We start from the raw sequence: 24,877 nt of genomic DNA on the forward strand, positions 1-24,877 counted from the left end.
TGCAATAAATCAATTTTCTGGATCCATTCCAATTTCATTGTTCAATGCTTCAAGACTTGAAAGGCTTTCTTTCAGAGAAAATAATTTAGTTGGAAAAGTCCCTATTGAGGTCGGAAACCTGAAAGGACTTCAACATCTAAATTTGGGTTTCAATAATCTTGGAACTAGGAAAGATGGGGATTTGGATTTCCTTGATTCTTTGACCAATACCACAGACCTAGATGTGTTGGATATCAACACCAATCATTTTGGAGGTAAGCTACCCAACTCTATAGCCAATCTCTCCAACAAACTCAACAAACTCTTTCTAGGAACAAATGAAATATTTGGAAACATATCTTCTGAGATTGGGAACCTCGTTAACTTAATTGTATTGACGATGGATCATAATTTTCTCACTGGTAGTATTCCGAAAGGTATAGGGATGCTTCAAAATTTACAAGTTTTGGATTTAAGTGGAAACAGTTTCTCAGGAAAAATTCCTTCCTCCATAGGTAACCTCTCTCAATTATATGCTCTCCATTTATCAGACAACTTGTTAGAAGGAAACATTATTTCAAATCTTGGCAAGTCTCAATATTTGAAAATATTGGAGCTTTCTAATAATAATCTAAATGGTATCATACCAGAACAAGTAATTGGTTTGTCCGCACAATTTAGAATCATTAACTTAGCTAATAATTTTTTGATTGGGTCCCTACCTTCCGAAGTCGGTAACTTAAAAAGTCTTGAATATCTAGGTGTTTCCGAGAACAAATTGTTTGGTAAATTGCCTAGCACGCTTGGTAGTTGTTTGGGTTTGGAATACCTTTATTTGCAAGGCAATTTTTTTCAAGGACCCATACCCACATCTTTTAGTCTTTTGAAAGGTATTCGGGATTTAGATCTTTCACGTAATAATTTATCTGAAAAAATTCCGAAAGATTTAGAGGGCCTTTCCTTTTTACAAAATTTAAATTTGTCTTTCAACAATCTTGAGGGTGAGGTACCAACAGAGGGGATCTTTCAAAATGCAAGTGAATTTTCAATAGTCGGAAATAATCAGCTTTGTGGGGGCATCCATAAACTTCAATTACCACCATGCCCTATCCATGAATACCATAAACATGGTATGTCTCTAGCCTTGAAGGTGATAATTAGTGTGATTCTACCCATAATTGTGGTAACGTCTTTAATCACTCTATTTTGGAGAAGAAAGACAAGAAGGGGTCCTTCTTCCACATTTTTCTTGGGTAGAAATTGGTACAAAAGGGTTTCCTATGGTCAACTTCATAAAGCAACAGGTGGATTCGATTCAAACAACTTGATTGGTGTAGGGAATTTCGGATCTGTGTACAAAGGAGTTCTTCATCAAGATGAAATACCTATTGCTGTGAAGGTACTCAAGCTCATGGAAAGAGGAGCTTCCAAGAGTTTCATGGCTGAATGTAATGCTTTGAGAAAAGTTCGACATCGTAATCTCGTCAAGATCTTGACCGTTTGCTCGAGTGTGGATTTTAAAGGTAATGATTTCAAGGCGCTAGTTTTTCATTTCATGCCTAATGGAAGTCTAGAAAGTTGGTTGCATCCAAGTTCAAATGAGCAACACCCGCCAAGGAATTTGAATCTTCACCAGAGGTTAAACATAGCAATTGGTGTTGCTTCAGCTTTGGATTATCTTCATAATCATTGTGAAACACCCATTGTTCATTGTGATCTAAAGCCAAGCAATGTTTTTCTTGATGACACTATGACTGCCATTGTGGGTGACTTTGGATTAGCAAAGTTTCTTTCTGAGAGCTCCAACAATTCTAGAAACATGGAGACAAATTCATCAATTGCCATTAAAGGAACTATTGGGTATATTCCTCCAGGTAAAAATCTGATTTATTTTAATGATTTTTCAATTTTTCATTAGTATTAATGGGAACCTTAAGTAGCTCCATAGCATAAAAAAAATTATACTAAATTCGATTATACATGAAATGCAGAGTATGGTTTAGGTGTCAACACGTCTACACAAGGGGATGTTTACAGTTATGGAATATTTTTACTCGAGATGTTTACGGGAAGGAGACCAACTAATGATCTGTTCAAGGATGGTTTAAACCTTCACCACTTATGTAAAAGAGCATTGACTGAGGGAGTAATGGAAATTGTGGATCCACTTCTACTTTTAGATGATCCCAAAGAAGCTATCATCCAATCTGAAAATGAAGGATGCAACAAGATGAATAAAGTGCAAGACTGCTTGATTTCCATAATTAGGATTGGAGTCACATGTTCAGCAGAATCACCCAGTGAGCGAATGGATATCAATGATGTTCTCATGGAGTTGGCTGTAATTATGAAAATGTTTTCTGATTTCAAGATCTATGAGTAGAAATAAATCATTTCCTAGTAAATTTTAGGTTTAGATTTGGTTTTGTCTCAATTGAGATTGATGTAATTATTTTTAATAGTGTCGTGTGTATTGTTGTATGTAATATTATTGATTTAAATATTCAGAAATATGAATTCGTATTATATCACTAAATGATTGCTTGTCCCATTTGTTCACCACAAGACATATTTTGGGGTTGTTGATCGATGGATGCTGCCCACATAAAAAAGATTAATTGGTTCATTCTTGTCATTGGATTATTATTTTTTCATTCTACACTATCTGAATCATGGTTTCAAATCTCATCCGAGACTAAAACGGCTTGTCTGATATGTCTCGGTATCTCATCCACACCAATGAGACGGATAGACAAGTCAAACATATCGGACAAGATTTAAAATCATAGTTCATTTTTTTCTCATTGTTGAACGAGAAGACTTGGTCTTGTTCATGGACGAGACGAGACGTCAAAAAAGTTTAAAACCATGATCTAAATAGGCCCTTGGGTAGGGTACCTTCTTGGATTTAATAAGGCTCAAATACATGTCTTGGCATACGTAATGCCAACTACTAGGTTGGATTTGTTTCACACCCTAAATTATAAAATCTATGATCTATGATTCAACTTGCGATCATGAACTCGTGATGCAAGAAAAATTGAAAATGATTTCAGTAGATATAAAATTTACTTATATATTTCCTTTTCTTCAACTTAAATTATTTCTTTTCATTTAAAATCAAAGCAGAGGCTTAACTATAAAATTTAGGACATTTAACATAAAAATTCCATACGTTTATGGCAATGGAAAAAAAGGGCCACTTTTTTTTAATAATCAAAATAGGGTTATTTGCTACAGTAACTCATGTTTTTGAACTGAAATACCCTCACCTATAATTTCTTTAATAAACCCCTAAAAAATAATCTTCTAAATTGTAACTTCCTCCTTCTTAACATTTTATACCATCGAGAGAGCGAAAGAGCGAGAGAGTGAGAGCGAGAGAGAGAGAGAGAGAGAGAGATCCAATCTCTATCAAATAGGCTCTAGATTTGAGAAAACATAGTGAACCGTGTAGATTTACACACTTTCGTGTTTGATTCCTGATCCGTCGAAGATTTTCCACCAAAGGCAAACATTTTCTCCTCTATTTCTATTATTTTTTTAAAATCATTTATATATATTCTTATAATCTTGATAAATTTCTTGTCCATAGTTATGTTTTTTATTTTAAGAAAATTTTAAATTTTTGTTCATAAAATTTACCAAGTGTCGAACCTCGACACTAGAATGTATTATAGAGCCGAGGCTCAACAATACCTATTGTCGAGGTTCAACGGTGTGGCATTTTCATTTATGAAAAGTTATGTTAGACAATTTTATCGAGGTTCGACAATAGCTACCGTTGAGTCTCGATACTATAATGCATTTTAGTGTCAATGTTTGACATTGGATAAATTTTATGAACAAAATCGTAAAAATTTCATTAAATCAATTTTTTTTGTACCATTTTTCATTTTTATAACTGTGGACGATTGAGAAATATATAAAGATTATAAGAATATACAAATGATTTAAAAAATAAAAGAAATAAACAAGAGTTACAAGGTTCACTACTATTCCTCAAATCTATAACATCTTTGGTGTACTTCAATGGCTTTTTGGTATGTTTTGGTAGAGAAAACAAATTTGTCCTTATTTTGATGTTATAAAATGTTGATAGGGAGGAAATTGTAATTTAGAAGATTACTTTTAAGGATTTATTAGAGAAACTATAGGTAAGGGTATTTTGTCTAAAAAATTACTATAGCAAATAGGCCTATTTTTGGGTATTAAAAAAAAGTGGCCATTTTTTTCCATTGCCTTAAACCTATGGAATTTTTATGCTAAATGTCCTAAAATTTAACTATACAAATCAATTGAACAAATTGACAACACGTACTCTAAAAATAAGACTTGTAAAAAAATTTACCTAATAACATAAACTTGCAGGATACACTTTTATCCATAATTGCATCAAATCCACCAATCACACATCATACACGTATGTGTAGGCATCACAAAATTTAAAGAGACCTTGCAACTCTCTAAATTATCGAAAAATCCCTAAGTCCAAATTTGAGCCTATACATTTTAATTAAGACCTATTGATTGAGACAGACCTCATATACAGGAGTTTTTACAGAAAATCAAGCACAAACAAAACTACTGCCAAAGCAACCTTCTCAACCAATCAAGCACGAAGCTCGAAGATAAGAAAGCTACACAAGTCTTTTTTATTTTTGTATTTGACTATTAATCAGAGGAAAACACTAAGATTTTTACTCTCATTTTTATCAAAATCAATAAAATCATTTACGATCTTATTTCATGAATCTCGAGGTAGATTTGTGAAATTTGTTGTCGACAAATTTTTGACACACCCGATTGGACCTTCTTAACCTCTCATCTTTCAACAAAAGTATCAATAGCATGTCGCAACGCCAACATTATCGTATCTGCTACAGTTGAAAAAGGTAAGAAAATCAGTTCCTCCAACCTTGATTCTACTCAGGTTATTAGTTGCGCTTATCATATAAATTGAAAAAATAACGAAAATTGGTAGTTCCAAATTGATTGAACTTCTCCAGCATCACTCCAAGAAGCATGCCACAAAAATGACACTCACAACGAAGATATTGTGGGCAGACATTGTGGAAAACGGCTAGTTGAATTTTGGATTCGATTAGAAGTCAAATAAGGAATCGTCAGGATTTCTATCAATTAATTCCCTGTCACAAACTCACACCTCTATCAAAACGGTGATGACAACTGAATTACTAACGATAAAAAAACAAGTAATCCAGATGGCAGACATCATCAATAAGTTAACAAAGACAATGGAAGAAAATGACATTCAAATTGCCACCCTAATCAGTTGTTTGGAGTAGAAGGACAAAGATAATGAATCAAACATTGGACCCTTGCATCCTTCAGGATTGACTCCTGAAATGTACATGGCTTCGCATGAAGAAAAGCAACAAGGAGACTATTTTGGCTAGCGAAATGCTATGCGAGACCTACCACCAGGATCTATTACCTCACTTTCTGTTCAACAATTGCAAGCAATGATTACTGATACCATTTGTACTCAATATAGGGACCATGTTATAATCCTTATTGGTCCACTCCAAACCTTACGCTCAAAGCATTGAACAATTGCGTTTTCTAGCGAGATATCAATCGTTAAAATTCCAACAGTTTGATAGAAAAGGTAATCCAAAATAACACATTGCCCACTTCGTCGAAACTTACAACAATGTCGATATGTTTGACGACTTCATGGTGAAAAAATTTGTTCGCTCCCTCCATGGCAATGCATTCGATTGTTACACCAACTTGGAACCCAACTCAATAAATAGTTGGTATCAATGTGAAAGAATATTCTTCGACCACTTCTACATCACTAGAATAACAATAAGTATGGTGGAGCTTGTTGTCATCAAACAAAAGAATGATGAATCGGTCATCGAGTATTTCAAACGTTGAAGAAACTTTTCCCTCAATTGTATGGACCATTTCTCTCAAGCTTTTGCTATCGAAATGTATATTTAGAAAATGCATTGGCAACTCCTCTACATCTTAAAAAGAATTAAGCTACATATTTTCGAAGAACTGTTATATTGAACTTCTAATACCCAAATGACTTGAGGAAATAGGATGTGATAATGGTACAAAATATTTTCATTATCATATGATGATTAGTCATCTAATTAAAAAAATACTTTGTTTTCAAGGAGAAAATCATGGATTTGACACGTCAAGAAAATTTTGAATTTGACTATGTTGAAAATTTTGTCATTTCTAACATGATGACTATCACATTTGAATATTTTGATTCAATATTCTTGTCAAGTCTGTATAAAACAAAGATTATATCTCCCCAAATCAAAAAAGTTCCACAACAACCCATATTCGTACATTCTAACATTAAAAAGGTTCACCCCACACTAAGGGCATTGCCAAGTTAAGGGAAGATCATCACACTTCCACTTCACCTCAATAAGAGCAACAATGTTATTCAGCTTCAAATTCAAGTTCGAGTGTCTTGCTATCCCCTTTAATTGATGACGAAGGGTGGATAGTTGTCACTTATCGAAAATGATATTCTACACAAGTGTTGTCTCCTCCGACTCCGAAACCAAATAGAAAGACAAGAAAGTCAAAACCAAGTACAGGGTCAAAGAAACAAAAAATAATAACAAAAAAAAACTTTTCAAGTTCTACTTGTAAACCTCGTAGACATCCTTCAACAACCTCCTTGTGTGTCAGTTACTTTTCGAAAATTCTTACACAAGAAGCCCTTGAAGGAACAATACATAGAAGTCTACAAGGTTTCATGCCACCAAGTGGGAACGAAAGTGCTAGAAGATGGTATTGATGAAAAGTCTAAGGAGCATCCTACCACTTCTAGTAATAGAGATAAAAAAACTTGAGGAAGATAACATAACCTCATAAATGAAAGGTTCGTAGGTCGGTTTGAATTTCTCTAATGAACTCCAGAAGGATCAGCATGCTTCAAAACAAAGCTCAATTAAATCAAAATAGGAAGTTCAACCTTACGAAGATCCACAACAAAATAGTATTTGCGTGGCCATGATTACATCCATTGATATGGATCTCCAATTGGGGTCTCGACTTCACAATAGACTTATTTATGTCACAGGTTATGTGAGGGAGAATAAAATTCAAAAAATCATCCTTGATAGTGATTCTACAATCAATATTATGTCAATTCGTACCATGAAACAAGTTGGTATCTCAGCAAATCAACTTGTTTGTAGTAAATTAATAATTCAAAGCTTCAACCTAGGTGGTCAAAGAGCTATCGGCATGATAAGAGTCAAGCTCTCTATCATAGATTTAGAATCAATGGCACTTTTCTACGTGATTGATAGTAAAATTTCATATCACTTACTTGGTCGACCATGGTTTCATAAAATTGGAATAGTACCATACATATTATACCAGTACTTTAAGTCCTACCAAGGAAATGTGCAAAAGTACATAATAGCTAAAGATCAATCGTTCGATAAGGTGAAGGCGTATTTCATCGATGCAAAGTTCTATTGGGAGGCAACATCATTCAAGAAGCATTTTCAATTTCGGTACCTTCTTCTAGTAAGCAAAGAACTAATAAAAGAAAGCATACCATGAATTATTTCGAAAAGATTTTTTTAACTCCTCATCTTCAAAAAGAACAGGTAAAGGAGTATAAGCTAGAAACTAAATGGACCAGGATGCTTCAACCAAAGTTGGATGCATCATCCACAGTTGTGCTGCCAACCCTGATGCTTTGTTATGTACTTCAATTGCGATGGAAGCCAAGATAATCCCCTTTCAAAGAAATTTCTTTAAAGTCCAAGACTTTTGTCTCTAAAGTTGAATTGGAGATGTTAAAAAGAAGAGTTAACCCTTCTAATTACACATTTCTAAAAATCTTACACGGCAAGGACACCTATCAAAAGATTTATCTCAACCACATCAATCGCAAATAATCATAAACACAATCCTATAAAGGTAGAGTATAAAAGTTGGTTCAGTCATAGAACTTCAAAGTTATTCGAGATCGCCTATTATGAGAAAGGTGAAGCTGTACAATTGGGTGGACTACCATCAATCGATCAAATTCATGGCTTAGCTATAATACAAGTCAAACTTGTTCGAGCTAGAGAGAATTTCACTCACACAAGTAGAGTTAATTTATACACTAGAGGCTTCGATCAAAATTTTAGGGATAAAGATGACTTCTTCATAATATACTATAATGGAAGTCATAACGAATGTGAAGTACTCAACTTATTCATTATGACTATACGATAGAAAAATCAGAATCCACATTCGTTAGCACTCTTCTAAATCATAATGAATAAGTTGAGTACTTCAAGTTGTTATAAAAATACAAAAATATTTTTGCTTGGACTTACAAAGAAATGTCAGGACTTAACCCGAAAGTTATTGTTCATGAACTTGTAGTCAACATGGAGTTTGCCTAATAAAAAAGGCACAGTGACGTTGTCAACCAGAGTTGGTATCATAGATTAAGACAAAGGTTAACAAGTTAATTGTAGATGGCTTAATCCTAGAAGTAAAATACCCAACCTAGATTTCCAACATACTTCCTCTAAGAAAGAAGAATAGACAAATTCAAGTGTGTATAGATTTTTTTAACTTGAATAATACATGTTCAAAGGATAACTTTCCACTTCCAATCATAAAACTTATGGTTGATGGAACTATGGGAAATGAGTCTTTATCTTTCATGGATAGATCTTCTAGCTGCAATCAAATCTGAATGACGTTAAAAGATGAAGAACTCACAACCTTCTACATCCCAAAATGCATTTATTATTATAAAATTATGCCTTTTGGACTCAAGAATACTGGTGCTACTTACCAACGAACCATGTAAAAGATCATTGATGACATGTTATATGCCAAGGTCAAGTGATACGTTGATGGCCTAGTAGTAAAATTGAAGAAAATATAGGATCACTTACGACATCTATATGACACCTTTAACATATTTCAAAGATACCAGCTCAAGATGGACCCATTAAAATGTGTTTTTAGACTAACTTCAAGTAAATTCTTGGAATTCGTGGTTCGACATCATGGCATTAAAATCGATCGAAGCAAGATTGAGGCCATCCAAAAGATGTTAGCACTAAAGAACATTAATGAGCTAAAAAGTCTACAAGGTCAACTTACTTATATTCATAGATTTATTTCAAATTTAGCTGGACGTGGTCATCCCTTTAGTTGATTGATGAAGAAAGATACATCATTTGAATGGGATGAAGCTTATAAGAATGCTCTAAAAAATATTAAGGGGTATCTTCTCAAGCCACCGATTCTATTTGTGCCAATTCTTGAGAATCTATTGATTTTTTATATCAGTGCATAAGAAATGTCATTGGGGACATTATTGGCTTAAGAAAAATATGAAGGAAAAGAAAACGCACTCTACAACTTGATTCAAACTCTCATTGGTACAAAAATAAACTATTTACTTATCAAGAAGACATATTTAGTGATTATCTTTATAATAAAAAAAAACTTTGTGGTTACATGTTAGCACACACAATTTGAGTGACTACACGAGCTAATCTACTCAAGTACATTATGACAATGTCAATTTTGTCAAGAAGATTAGCTAAGTAGGTTCTTCTTTTATCAATGTTTGAGATTATTTATGTCTCTCAAAAGGTAGTGAAGGCCAGGCGTTAGTTGACTTTCTTATAGACTATCCCATCCCAACAGATTGTGAGTTCTTTTATGGCTTACCCGATGAAGAAGTCTTCTCTATTGATATCCTTGTCTTGGAAAATATTTTTTGATGGTGCAACTCAAAAAGATGGAGGAGTAGACGTCATTTTGACTATTCCTCAAAATGAAGTGTTACCATTCTCATTTACATTAATGAGACGATGTTCAAACAATGTAGTAGAGAATCAATCTCTAATTATCAAGCTTGAGCTTGGACTAGAGATGAAGCTACACCAACTCTTTGTGTACAGGGATTCACAACTTGTCATCGACCAACTCTCAATAGAGAATGATGTTCAGAAGTAGAAGTTAATACCTTATCACCTCAATGTTGCACAACTCATAAATAAGTTTGAAGATAACGCCATCAGACATGTACCAATAACTAAAAATAAACAAATCGAAGCTCTAACTAGTTTTACTTCAAGTCTAGCTATGCTAGAAGGAAATACAATGACTATTTCTATTTGTCAAAGATGAGTAATACCCCTCAAGAATTTGGGTATTATGAGTCATTTGGAGCAAGTGACATCGAAATATTTGAAGTTGAAGTTGAAGACTGAAGACAACTACTTATCGACTACCTACAGCATAGGAAGTTGTCGGACAATTTGAAGCACAAAACTCAAATACATCATAGGGCACCTTGATTTCTATATTTCAATTATAAGTTATAGCATCATTCTTTCAACGACATCTTCATGAGATGTCACAGAGATGATGAAGTCCAAGATGCTTTAAAAGAACTCACTCTGAGTTATGTGGTTCACATCAATCTAAATAAAAAATCTTTCATAGTTTGAAGAGGATGGGATTCTACTAGTCCACTATGGTGAAAGATTCCTTAGATTATATAAAAATGTGTAAAGCTTTCCATTTTTATGAAGAATCTATAAGTGAAGTCAATGTTTTGCTTGAATCTATTTTTTAGATTCTACGCGTTGGCATGCAAAAGTCGAAAATGTTCCTGTTCGTACTTCCACTCTCGTTCCTTCCCAAATCGAGCCTCCCAAATTAGAACACGAAATATTTTCAAAGACTTTGATATGCACATTTTTTAGCAAGAATCAAACATTACCTGTGATCATTTTCTCCCACCTTAGTGTAGTATAGGAGGAAATGTTGTTAAAAGTTTTGAGAAAACATCAAGAAGCTATTGGTTGGACCATAGTTAACTTTAATAGAATTAGTCCATCCATGGTATTACACCACATTCGTCTACAGGATTCGCTAAGTCTTCCTCAGAACCTCGGAAATTACTAATCCTGTCATGAAGGATGTATTCCAGAGTGAAATGATGAAATTACTAGATGCGGGTATCATTTACACCATTTTCGACAGTCATTGGATGAGTCTCATCAAGTTGTTCCTAAGAATTTTGGTATCACAATGGTCGTAAGCTAAGACAACAAGTTAATCCCTACTTGAATCCAAACTAGATGGAGAGTGTGTATCGTTTATAGGAAATTCAACTCAATGACTCTCAAATTTCATTTTTTACTTTCTTTCATTGACTAAATGTTAGAGTATCTAGCAGGACATTCCTACTATTATTATTTGGATGGTTATTCCGGATACAATCAAATACCCATTGATCCCATCGATCAGGAAAAAACTATTTTTACCTACCCCTTCGAAACTTTCACGTATCATCACATGTCCTTTGGATTGTACAATATACCCACTATCTTTCAATGGTGTATGATGAGTATATTTTCAAACATGATAGATTTTTCAATTTTTGGACCAAGATTTGAGAAATGTTTCAATCACTTAAGTTTGGTCCTTGTACGTATAAAAAAGTCAAGCTAGTCCTCAATTGGAAAAAATATTATTTTATAATAACATACAAAATTGTGCTAGGACATATTATTTTTACAAGAGGGATTGAAGTAGATAAAGGAAAAGTAGGTTTAATTGAAAAGTTACCACCTCTTCGAACAGTAAAAGAAATTAGGTCATTCTTAAGCCATACAGGTTTCTACTGTAAATTCATTAAAGATTTCGAAAAAATCTCGAAGCCTTTATATAAACTCTTAGGTAAGGATGTTCCTTTCAGCTTCTTAGAGTCATGTCTCTCCACATTCAATCAGTTTAAGTCTGAGTTAACCTCGGCACCCATCATTTGACCTCCAAATTGGAACATTCCATTTGAGCTTATGTGTGATACTTCGGATTATGCAATAAGTGTTGTTTTGGGTCAATGAATCAATAAACATCCTCACGTTATCCAGTATACTAGTAAAACCACCAGTAATGCTCATTTTAATTACTCTACAATAGAGAAGGGAATACTAACAATAGTCTATGCCATTGATAAATTTTTCCCCTACCTAATAGGATCGAAATTCGTGATCTACACAGACCATACCGCATTAAAGTACCTTCTATCCTTGAAGGATGCTAAAACAAGGCTAATCCATTATATTTTGCTATTACAAGACTTTGATCTCGATATCCGAGATAAAAAGGGTACAAAGAATATGGTAGCTAGCCATCTATTGAGGATAGTTATTGAGTCATCTAAGGAATCTTTACCCATATCTGAATTCTTTTCCGATGAGAAACTTATGCAAATCTCTAATTCTAACAATATGTGGTATGCTAACATTGTCAAACCCCTAGTTACAGGTCAATTGTCAATCTCAATGACTAGGTAAGAAAAACTTTGTCTCCTTTCAAAAATCAAGTAGTATTTTCGGGGCGAACCATGTTTATTCAAATACTATCTCGATTGGATCATTAGACATTGTATTCCAACCTGCGAGTAAACTAATATCTTAAAGTTTTGTTATAATCATGTTTGCAGAATGTACTTCAATGGTAAGAAAATCGTTACGAAAATATTATAGTGTGGATTGTTTTGGCCATCCATTTCTTTAAATGCCCACGAGTTTACCAAATTTTGTACTCGATGTCAAAAATTAGGAAAAATCTCCAAGAGAAACAAAATGCCACAAAATTCTATCTTGATCATTGAAATTTTTAACATTTAGGGCATAGATTTTATGGGACCCTTTCCTATCTCACAGGATTACCAATATATCCTCGTTACCATTGATTATGTGTCCAAATGGGTAGAAGTTGTAGCATGTAGAACGAATACTCACAAGGCGATGATCAACTTTTTCAAGGAAACTATCTTATCAAGATTTGGTACTTCGTGAGCTATCATAAGTGATGATGGCTCGTATTTTTACAATAAAATCTTTGCAACATTGATGAGAAAATATCTCATAACGCATAAAATTGCAACACTTTAGCGTCCATAAACATGTGGACAGGTAAAGATTTCTAGTAGAAAAATCAAGATCATTCTAAAAAAATAGTCAATCCTTCACAGAAATATTAGTCTTTAAGATTAAATGACTCGCTATGGGCTTATCAAATTATTTTTAAAGCATCAATATGGATGTCTCCCTATCGATTAGTTTTTGCCAAGGCTTGTCATCTAACTATAAAACTTGAGTATCGAGTATACTGGGAGATCAAGTGCCTTAACTGTGATCTTGATAAAATTAGTGAAAATCACAAGTTACAACTCGATGAATTAAAAGAGATCAAAAATGACTCTTATGATTGTGTTAAACGTTATAAAAAATGTACAAAATTTTATTACAATAAGCACATTCTTCAATGAAATTTCAAACATGGTCAAAGAGTTTTGTTGTATATAGTAAACTCCACCTTTTTCTAAAAAAACTCAAGTCTAGTTGGACTAGCTGTTATATTATCTAAATATTTTACTACCATGGTGCTATTAAAGTCCTTATTCCTAAGGGCGGATACACTTTTAATGTGAGTGGTCAACGTCTCAAACCGTATCTTGAATATGTACACTAGAGGAAGTTCTTCTCCTCAAAGACCCAATTTATCAAGGTTAATAGAGTTTTCGTCTGGCTGAAGATGTTAAACTTAGCGCTTCTAGGAAGAAGCCCATTCTTTTTGTTTTCTTTTTTAATAGTTTTAGAAGATTTGGATGAATAATGTAGTTTTTTGCTTCAATTAGGCTTAGAACTTGGCCATTTCCCTCATCGAAAATACTTATCGATTCAAAACCAAAGTGGTCGGTTCTAAAAGAAAAATCATAATTGGTCTCATATGTTTAGGGTTGCACAACACTTAGTAGAAATAAATGGTCTACCTGTCGATAGGTTTTACCTTTGCTGGCCTTTTTCAAATAGTCATCGACGAATCAAGACAGCATACCCGATGCACCCAAGTTTTATGTGTTAAAAAGTAACAAGTTGATCATTTCTCATCAAAACTTAGATAATTAATATTTCCTTTAGTATTTCTTTTGTTTTTATGATTTTTTAGCAATCTAGTATTTACTTATGTAAAATTTTTTCATTTTAAGATGGTTATCTTAGCAAATTAGGATTTTAGTTTGTCTTGAGGGTAATTTGGGATTTTTTCATAAATCCTAAAAATAATAAGAAGCCTTAATCTCTAACTCTTCTTCTCCACCTCCATTTTCAAATTTGTCCAAAACCATAGCCATCAAGAATATATTTTTCACATCTTCATCCTTAATCATTTCTGTGCAAATTAAAAGTGATCAATACAGTTAGCATCAAATTACGATCAACATAGAGTTACTACATCATCATCATCCTCACATCCTTACTACATCATCATCATCCTCACATCCACGTCACAGTCAACATTCACTGCATCGTAGTCTTCTGATCAACAAACACAATTAGATTTTTGCAGATCAATAATTTGACCATCTTAATTGTAGTGGTACCTATAGCTTCTTCCAAACGAATCATTTTTGAGTAGTCTGTTTTTGGCCATTACTTCCAAGGCGTCAATGGAATGTGGTTTTGTGAAACCATCATCAAACAAGGATGGAGCAACTTGCTCTACACTAGTTCTGTAATCTATTGCAATGAATTAGTGAAAGAGTTTTATGTTTTCGTGGTTTCGAGCAATTCTGTCATTCTTTCGCTCACCATTGAGTTCTGTGGTATCAATTTGTCATTAATTCTAAGGATATCAATGTGATCTTAGGAATTGGTGAAGTCGATGATGGATCTTGCAATACACATCATCCATTTGAGTTCTTCGTCACTCAATTGGGACTCGATTCGTAGCTTATTAGCAAAATGAGTGGAGGATTATTATCAAAGAACATTCGAGCCAATCAATATCTTTGTTGGCGATGGGTGACATCAAACATCCTAGGGATGCAGAATAATACTTTGCTCTTTGTAAAATATATGTATATCACGTATGCGATCCAAACTAGGGATCCTACTTTTTGCGTGTCCCGTCTCATCTTAGAAACTCTAATCAATGCTTACGTCAAGTCTAAGAAGGGGTGCTCATTGGTTTTCCCATTCTTGATCTATCAAATTCTTGAGAAATGTATGGGAATACCTATGGCAATTCTAGCACCCTAAGGTAAGATGATCCAGTTTTCCAAATTTAAGGGTATACTGTATTTCACTAAGTGTGCCCTAGATTGTGGTAGCCGATACCTAAGCACTTTGAAGAACATGAAAGTCCCCATGGTTATGAGTGCACAAGACAAAAGTTTGATAAAATTGAAACAAGTAAGGTTAGGTCGTCTTGCCCATATTTTGAGGACACATCCTTCATGGATGATGTCAAATCACATCCCCTCCAGAAGGCATTTACAAAAAATTTCAAGGGGATGGGTAAGCTATATAAAGGGCAAAAGGTTTTAGAATGACGACTCGATGCGACTGAACAATACGAGAAAATGCAAGAGTTTGAGATAGTCACTGCTAAAGGCAGAGCTCATAAAAATTAGACTTTTCATTAGATGTTTTATTAGTTGTTTTATTATGTATTAGTAGTGTATTAGGATTTTCTTATTTAATAGTTTTTATGTGTTTATCTGAATGATGTTCTACCCTATTTTGTTTCGAAAATAGTTTATTTTGGCAGTACTTTTAACAATTCGTTTCTTTTTTGTAGTTAATTCATCTTGTGCTAGTTTACATAGTGTAAGTTGAAAATACTAGTGTGTGTTTATCCGACATTGCCTAGGAACCATTTACCTAGGTTTGATCACAGTATCTTTCGTGGTGCTTCTGGCATCATACAACATAATCACAATTAATACGATAAATACAATCAACGCAACGACAGTGGTGAGTGGTGTGTTGTTTCCTTTTAGAGGACATTGTGTTGGTATCACAGGACTGTAAGACCATTTTTAGATGCTATCCAACTCATTTCATTTTCTTTTATAAATTTCAGTTTGTATTTGCATGCGCATACTACAATATTGAGGACAATATTATGTTTAAGTTTCGGGAGTGTAGGGTCGGATTTCCACCTATTTTCTTTTATTTTCTATTCAAAAATCATTAAAAAAAAATTTGAAAATTTTGAAAAATATTTTGGTGGTAACTTTGTTGTATTTTGTTCAAGATCTTAGCTTGTATCTTTAAACACTTAGTTAAAAATACTAAATCAGTCTTTGGTAGGAAGCTTTGATTTGGAGTCTCCATTCATGTTTCTTTTAGGAAAAAATTAAAACAAAATTACATTTCATTTATAGTTACTTCTAATTAGGTTAGCAAAAGTCTAAGTTGAATTAAGTGAGCTATTTACCTTCTTTCTACCTAAAATATAAGGAAAAATTAGGTTTAATGAATTTTGACTTCCTTATTCATTTGGTTGGCTCATTAAAAGAAAAATAAAGCTGGTTAAATATGTCGTGAAAAGCAACCATTGAATTAGATTGAATACCTTGAAAAGGGTTGCTTGTTTTTCTTGAAAAAAAAAGTGAAAAAATAATAAAAAAGAAAAAAAAATAAAAAGAGCAAGCAAAAGAAAAAGATCCCTTAAAACAAAAAAGAAAGAAATATTCACAAGAATCAAAGTAGAAAAATTTAGAATTTCATTAGGGTGAAAGCCATCAAGTGAAAAACGTGAGTGCGCTAGAATATCACAAATAAAGCCCCTTAGAGATATTGAAGTGAACATCCATACTTCTCATTACCCCAGACAGGATGCTAAATTTATAACTAAACCCTAAGTTGATATAATTATTTCGAATTAGTTAGAAGGTTGAAACTCACTGTAGGAAATCGAATCTCTAAACTTTCCAAGCTAGAATCATTATATCTTAAAGGTTAATTTAAGTTTAAGTTTTTAATAGATAAATAAGAGTTGAGACTCCGTACCAAGTATTACTTCTATATGACTGATAAATCGTAAAAAAACTTGTGACTTTAAATATAAGTATTTATTTTTTACTATTATTACTTCAAAAGTTGTTTTAAATTTTGTAGGTAAATTCTCTACAAACCCTCACGAGTCAAACTCATCCACTAGGGGTAATCTAGCGGTTTAAGGGTTTGCTGCATTCGCTAAATGCAATCGAGATGCCTATGAAAGTGACAAAATTTATTTTCTAAGTGACTAGAAAAAGATAAGTTTGGGAGTGTGATCAGTGTCTCAAAACATTAATTTATCCGTACTTTTCCTAGGCATTTATTTCGATTTTCATCCCTATTTCATTAGATTAGGTAAATAATTATATTAAGCCTCAATTTATTATATTACATGTTCTACCATGCTAATTAGGCTTAACTATACAAAATTAATATATTTATTAAAAATTTGATTATGTGTGATCGTTGTACAAGTCAAATATCAAACCATCAAGATGAACCATCAAATCAATACATCAAATATGCATTACAATCTAGAAGACCAATCAAGCAACCATGCAAAACTAGAGATCCAGGTGGCTCTAGATCAATGTGGCACAGTCATTTTCGAATGGAACATCTTAAAATTACTCCAATATGGTCCACACGTAATATTATAGATAAGAATGATGGCGACTATTTTTGGATCTTTCTAAAGCATCTCAAGTCTATAAATAGATCATTTTCCCAATTAAAAAAAGATTCTTAGCCCTTAGTCCATTCTCTTTTCTTATTCTAATGCCTTTGACATTTTCTCTGTAATTTTTCATTTTTAGATAAATTTTGTTTTAACAATTCTTTGTAATTTCTCAAAGAATGAGATATTGTACATTGGTTACCATATGAATACAAGTGTTGGTATAATGACTACTCCTTGTATCCTTATAATGACCATAGGCTAGACTCCCTCTATTAGTAAGAGGAGAAAGCCTAAGAGCAAGCTTTAATTTTATATTTATCTTCTTTATCCTTTCATGTCTTTATGATTTTAGGGTTCTCTTCAAGGTTTTATCCAACTCCAATGAATCAAAACTTTAAATGATTTCTACACCTCTTATACTTAACTTAGATGTTTTATACTTAGGTGAGATCAAAATAAAACATATTTAATCTAGATGATTAGTAGTAGGGACTTCACACATTAGTGAAGGAGTCCTAACTATTGTATTACTTTAAGCTTCATGTCATATCTTCCAACTCAAAGAGCTCACACCAAGTCCTTGGAGTTGAGTGCAAAGAATAATAGAATTTAGATATAGTATTATTTACTAATTTTAGGCTACTCTAATCATTAATGGTTTTATTTTCTTGTTTCTTAGTATTAATTCCTTTTCTAGTGCTTTATTTTACAACAACATTTACTCTTCATTATTGTTTCACAAAAATACAAAAATAGATTTTAAAATTGTAACTTAGATTAACTTCATTTTGCTTAGCTTAGCAACATCCCTATTTTCTCTTGGGTTCGATTCCTTACTTACCCATAAGTTAAGAAAAGTATAAAAACATATTAATTTCTAACAAGAAGATGACGATCTATCAACTCACAAAAACTACAGTCTATTAATTAATCAAATAGATTTTATTACAAAATCCAATAGGAGTCGATGAAATTACTAGTCTGATCTTATTTTTAAAACATTAATAGAACAATGATAGTATTGGGGGGTGTGTTTTGTGATGTGCCTTATTTGTAAGCTAACTTAATTTGGCAAAAATATACACCCCTATAAAAAACAACTCAATCTTAATCACTCTCCTAAGATTTAATCAGTTATGCAAATATTACATACAATCCATATTGAAATTAAATTAAACATGAAGTATTATAGCTAACATCTTATCAAATATAACAATTTCCATCAACAACATGAACAATCATTAAAGGCATAAAGGTAATTTTAGTACCCTCTTATGTAAGATGACATTTTAGTAATTAATTTTATATATATATATATATATATATATATATATATATATATATATGGACCTCAAAGGAGAGCAAAACCTCAAATATGAAAAAAAAAACATGAAAACCATAACAAAGCCCCAAATACTAAAGTGTGATTCTCTCCCTTTTTCACTAATTGAAAGCAATCAAACCAGATATAAAGCTCCACCAATTAAAAATATAAGCAAACCAAACCTTAAAATCAATCCAAGTGCACAAACCCTAGATTTGATTTCAACTTAAGATTCATATATTTGAGATGAATCTAGGAAGCGAGTTCACAAACCTTAGATCTTCAAAGTTGCGGAGAGAGAGTACGTGCAAAAGACATATACAAAGACAAAGAGAGTTTGATCAGGAGAATTTGAGCGAATGAGTGAGACAAAGATAGAGAGAGATTGTAATCAAGAGATTTGCGAGAGAGTGATTTGATATAGTAGGGTTGTTGATATAAGTAATAATGTATATGTGAGTAGAAATGACGATTAAACAACTGCTAAAAACTGTCACAATTAACGACAACATTTAGCAATCGTTTTTATCACAATATTCAAGTCATTTTATGTGCATTTTGATGTAATATAGTGCAATGCAAGGTATGCGTGGGATGCATGGAATCCCCTAGCAAGTTCGGCCAAGAGGGGTCTTGTGTATGATCCATATGGATAGTTCGGCCAAAAGGTATATAAAATAAAAGAAATAAAAAAAGTTAAAAATCCTCACATGTGTTAACGATGAGAAGAAGGAATCCTTCATGGATTCAATTTCTCCTTCTATAAAAGAAGGTCGTACAATCTTCATAAGAGGGGATGAGATAGTTTAAAAAAAAAAAGATATTAAAAAATGAAAAAAAAAATAGCAAAAGAAAGAAAAGAAGACTTACCTCTTCTCCAAGCTGCAAAGTTTATCACACACAGCCATAGACTCCATCCTTCATCTTCTTCTCTTCACTATTTACCAAGAACAACCCCTTCTCCAGTCATATTCTCTACTTTTTCAAGTCATTAACGCAACACACCCATCGTCATTTTTTATTTTTTATCCATCGTCTTCCTCATTTATCTGTTAGATATATTTTTAATGTCCCACATGACACGTGTATGACTTTTAGTCTTTTGTTAAAATGAAGTTATCTCTAGAATATTAGTTGATACAATTAGAGACGTAGTTTCCTATTTTACTTCTTACTTTGATGGGAAGTGGAGTGGCAGTTACTAAACTATCAACAGTTACTAAAGGAAATAGGTCCTCTCTCTACCCATTTAAGATGCATTGTACAGTTTTCATCATTAATGTGTGAATGCATATTTTCAAATAAGAGAAAGGGTTAAGAGAGAAAAACTTATCTCCTAGAGAAGTCTATATTTTTTATATCAAGAATTAATTGAAGAAATCATTATAGATTCCGGTATGTTATTATGTTTGTGAAAATCATGATAGTCAAAATCAAGGAATTCATTTATTTTTATTTACATGAGGTATCAGAGCCACTGGTTAAGACTTTCTTGATTTTTCATTATAATCTATTTGTTGGAATCAATTATTTGTGGAAGATTTTATATATATATTTGATATGATTTAGTTTTTATTTTATTATTCTCTTCCGCTGCGACTATTAAAGTTTTTCATAAAATAAAATCTCATTTCTTTTCTACTCAACGTGTTATCTATGGATTCTGATATATAAAGTATGATGTCGTTGGCTACTTTAATTAATTGAGCAAATCACATATTTTTTTAATGCATTTTCTATTCTCCATTTTCAACATGATGCTACATGCCAATCTTTTATTAAATTGATAATATTACCCATAATTTATTCTACAATATAGAACACAATACACAAGATGTGTATCATTTACAAAATCTGAATCATGTCTGGAATTTATGAGTAACATTTCTTGTATTGATATGTTATAATTATTTTCTATAGTTTATTTGAACATGAAATTGTCACATATAAGAAACTGTTTAAATGATAACATGATATGATTGGTGATAAATTGTTTTTCAAAGTAATTATTTCAATTCGAAATCCTATTTTATGAAATAGTTTGGTGATCATCAAAGTGACCCAACTAGAAAGTTAATACTCATATCCCAAGTATTAAGAAAATGACTTTGCAAAATTTTGAATAGATATTTATATGTATCTTTGATCGTAAGAATATTTTGACTTGACCCAAAGGTGCACCATTTTTCTTGTGATTAATATACTAAGATAAAATAATTAATGTGTATCCTTAATTGAGAGATAGAATCGAATACCCAAAGGTAACAAACCTATCAGATTATGGATACATTATTAATTATTTTTAATAGGTGAAAAGGAATCACCATAATAGTCAAAAGTTTAATTTTGTAGGTTGTAATTTTCATCCAAAGATGTGTTGCAACAGTACTATTTATTGTTTATTATTTAACTCAAAGCATTAATGTGTGAGCATATATTTAATTGCAATTTCAGTTCCTGTTCGTTTCATCTGTTTTGATATTTAATGGAACAAATTTCTTAGACTGATCTGAGCAAGTCCAGTTTTACCTAGGTGTACTGGATCTTGATTTGGCATTCCGTACTGAGAAACCGCCTGCTATTACTGAGGTTAATAGTGTGGAAGAAAATACTTTAAGTCATTTTTGGGAAAGATAGAACAGATTGAACATTATGTTTATATGTATGAGTATAGCAAACAACATTAAGTTAACACTTCCTGAACTTGACATTACTAAGAAATTTTTTAAGGATGTTTTTGTTCAGCTAACAAATCTCTTGTTCGGACATTAATGGCTGCACTCACTACCATGAAGTTTGATGGTACTCGTGGGATGCATAAGTACATCCTTGAGATATCAAATCTAGCTGCTAAATTGAAAGTTCTTAAGATGAATGTGGATGAGTCTTTTCTTATTCAATTTATTTTGAACTCCTTACCTCTTCAATATGGGCAATTTCAAATTCATTTCAGTACTATTAAGGACAAGTGAAATGTAAATAAATTAGCCAGTATGCTTGTTCAAGAAGAGACAAGGCTTAAACAACAATGACATTATTCAATTCACCTTATAAGCAAAGGAGCTAGTAAGAAGTGAAAAAACCTAAAAAAGGCAAAAGGGCAAAATCACCTAAAATCAATAGGCCTCTTTAAGGTATAGAGGCTCATCAGAAAGGACAAAACAGTATCAAGTACCGTTTCTATAAAAAAATTTGGGCATGTACAGAGAGATTGCAACAAACATAGGGCATGATTTGAGAAAAAAGGTAAACCTTTAACTTACGTATATTTCGAAACAAACATTACTAAAGTTCCTTCTAATACTTAGTGGATTGACTCAGGTTCTACTATTCATATTTCTAATTCAATGTAGGGCTTCTTTATAATCCTAACTTTAAACCAAGATGAAAGTTCCATAGTTGTGGAAAATGGAGTCAAAGTTTCAATGGTTGCTATCGGGACATTTCATTTATTTCTAGACACTGATTGTTATCTAAATTTGTTTCAGACACTTTATGTTCCTTCTATTTGTAATTTGGTTTCTATGTCTAAACTTGATCTTCAAGGTTATTCCCTTTCATTTCGTAATAGAAGATTCAGTTTGTTTAAAAATTCTTCTTTCGTTGGTTCTAATAGTTTATGTGACGGTTTGTATAAACTGAATCTTAATAGTTGTTTTGTTGAAAGCCTTATAACCTTGCATCATAATGTTGGAACTAAACGTAACCTAATTAACGAAAATTCTTCTTACTTGTGACACGGGCATTTGGGTCATATATCCAAAGAAAGAGTAGAGAGATTAGTAAAAGATGGGATTTTGCCTAAACTAGATTTTACTAATTTTGATGTGTGTGTGGATTGTATTAAGGGAAAACAACCGAAATACATAAAGAAATGTGCTACAAGAAGTGGAGAATTTCTTGAAATTGTCCATACGAACATTTGTGGGCCTTTTGACTCACCATCTTTTAGTAAAAAAAATATTTTATCACTTTCATTAATGATTTTTCACATTATTATTATATTTATTTATCACATGAAAAATCTCAAGAAGTGGATGCCCTAAAGGTGTACATTGTTGAGGTTGAAAGGTAATTAGATAAAAATGTGAAAATTATCATATCAAATAAAGGTGGTGAATGTTATGGAAGATATGATGGATTGGGTCAACGCCCTAGTCCATTTGCTAAACTCCTAGAAAAGTATGGTATATGTGCATAATACACTATACTAAGTACACTTTAGCATAATGGAGTGACTGAAAGGCATAATCGTACATTGATAGATATGGTTAGGAGTATGTTAAGTAATTTTCCTTTATCCATTTCATTATGGATGGAAAGCCTTAAGACCGTTGTTTATTTATTAAACAAGGTTCGTACTAAAATAGTTCCAAAGACTCCTTTTGAACTATGGACATGAAAGAAATCAAGTTTGACACACTTGCACGTTTAGGGTTGCCCAGTGGAAGCTAGAATTTATAATCCACATGAAAAGAAATTGGATTTCAAAACAATTAGTGGTTACCTCTATCCAATGAAATCCGAAAGATATAGGTTCTATTGTCCTAATCATAGTATGAAAATTTTTGAAACGGGTGATGTCAGATTCATTGAGAATGGTGAAATCAGTGGGAGTGATTAATTACAAAAAACAAATATTCAAGAAGTTAGGGTGCAAGTCCCACTACCCATAACTTCAAAAGAAATTGTTGTTCCTACAATTGCAGAATCATCTGACAATCTTGAACAACAAATTAATGATCAATCACTCCCCAATGAGATTATCACTAATGAACCAATTATGAAAGAACCACAACAATCAACATTAAAAAGGTCTCAAAGAAAATGAAGACCTATTATTTCTGATGATTATGTGATTTATTTACAAGAATCTGATTATGATTTGAGACCAGTAAAGACCTAGTTTTTATTTTCACAAGCTATTGGCTGTAATGATTCTGATAAATGGATTGATGCCATGAATGATGAGTTGAAATCAATTGATCAAAAAAAAGTCTGAAAACTTTTCGAATTGCCTGAATAATGTAAAGCAGTTGGTTGTAAATGGGTCTTTAAGATCAAATATAACTCAAAAGGCAATATCGAATGATATAAAGTCAAACTTGTAGCCAAAGGTTTCACTCAGAAATGAGGTATTGATTACAAGGAGACCTTCTATCCTATATCTAAAAAGGATTCACTTAAAATCATTATGGTTTTAATTGCTCATTTTGATTTGGAGCTACACCAAATGGATATGAAAACTATTTTTCTGAATGGGAATTTAGAAGAAAAGATTTATATAAATCAACCTGAAGGTTTCTCCATAAAGGGAAAAGAACACATAGTTCGCAAATAAAATAAGTCAATGTATAGACTTAAACAAGCTTATAGATAATAGTATTTTAAATTCAATGATACTATTACTTTCTTCGATTTTAAGGAAAATACCATTGGTCAGTGTATATACCTGAAGGTTAGTGGGTGCAAGTTTATATTTTTATTTTTTTATATGTTGCTAATATATTACTTGTTATAGTGATCTTGGTTTATTGTACACAACTAAGAAATTCCTCTCTGAGAATTTTGAAATGAAAGATATGGATGAGGGAACTTATATGATTGAAATAGAAATATTTCGTGATCGCTTACGTGGTTTGTTGGGATTGTCTCAAAATCGATATATTGAAACAATCTTAGAGAAATTTGGTTTGGAGAACTGTTCAGCTAGTGTTGCCCCAATTCAAAAAGGGGATAAATTTAGTCTCAAACAACGTCTACAGAATGAATGGGAATGTAAATAGATGGAAAGAATTTCTTATGCTTTTGCTATAGGAAGTTTGATGTATGCAGAAACTTGCACCAGGCCAGACATCAATTTTGCAGTTGGTATGTTGGGCAGATACCAAAGTAATCCTGGAATGGATTATTGGAGAGCTGCAAAGAAAGTGAGGAGGTACTTAAGGGGAACAAAAAATTACATGTTTACTTTTAAGAAGTCTGATATTTTGGAGGTGATTGGCTATACTGATTTAGACATTGCTTGATGTGTTGATAGTAGAAAAT

General features: G+C 32.5%; 1 protein-coding gene across 1 annotated transcript; it reads left to right on the forward strand.

Annotated features, from left to right (window-relative positions):
• The first annotated feature begins 9 nt into the window (after positions 1-9).
• Positions 10-2,442, forward strand: LOC147381366 (putative receptor-like protein kinase At3g47110). Its single transcript, XM_086430532.1, has 2 exons — positions 10-1,853; positions 1,971-2,442. The coding sequence occupies exons 1-2, from the start codon at positions 380-382 to the stop codon at positions 2,360-2,362; spliced, it is 1,866 nt and encodes a 621-aa protein (XP_086286658.1). The 5' UTR covers positions 10-379; the 3' UTR covers positions 2,363-2,442.
• Positions 2,443-24,877: the final 22,435 nt, after the last annotated feature.

This window comes from Akebia trifoliata, unplaced genomic scaffold (assembly GCF_017979445.1).
Source record: "Akebia trifoliata isolate Shusen 1 unplaced genomic scaffold, ASM1797944v1 Contig00532, whole genome shotgun sequence".
NCBI classification, from domain to species: Eukaryota; Viridiplantae; Streptophyta; class Magnoliopsida; order Ranunculales; family Lardizabalaceae; genus Akebia; species Akebia trifoliata.

Coding starts and splice junctions, on each gene's coding strand:
- LOC147381366 (XM_086430532.1), top strand. CDS start 380: ATGGATCATAATTTTCTCACTGGTAGTATTCCGAAAGGTATAGGGATG. Junction 1,854..1,970: donor TATTGGGTATATTCCTCCAG/GTAAAAATCTGA, acceptor CATGAAATGCAG/AGTATGGTTTAGGTGTCAAC.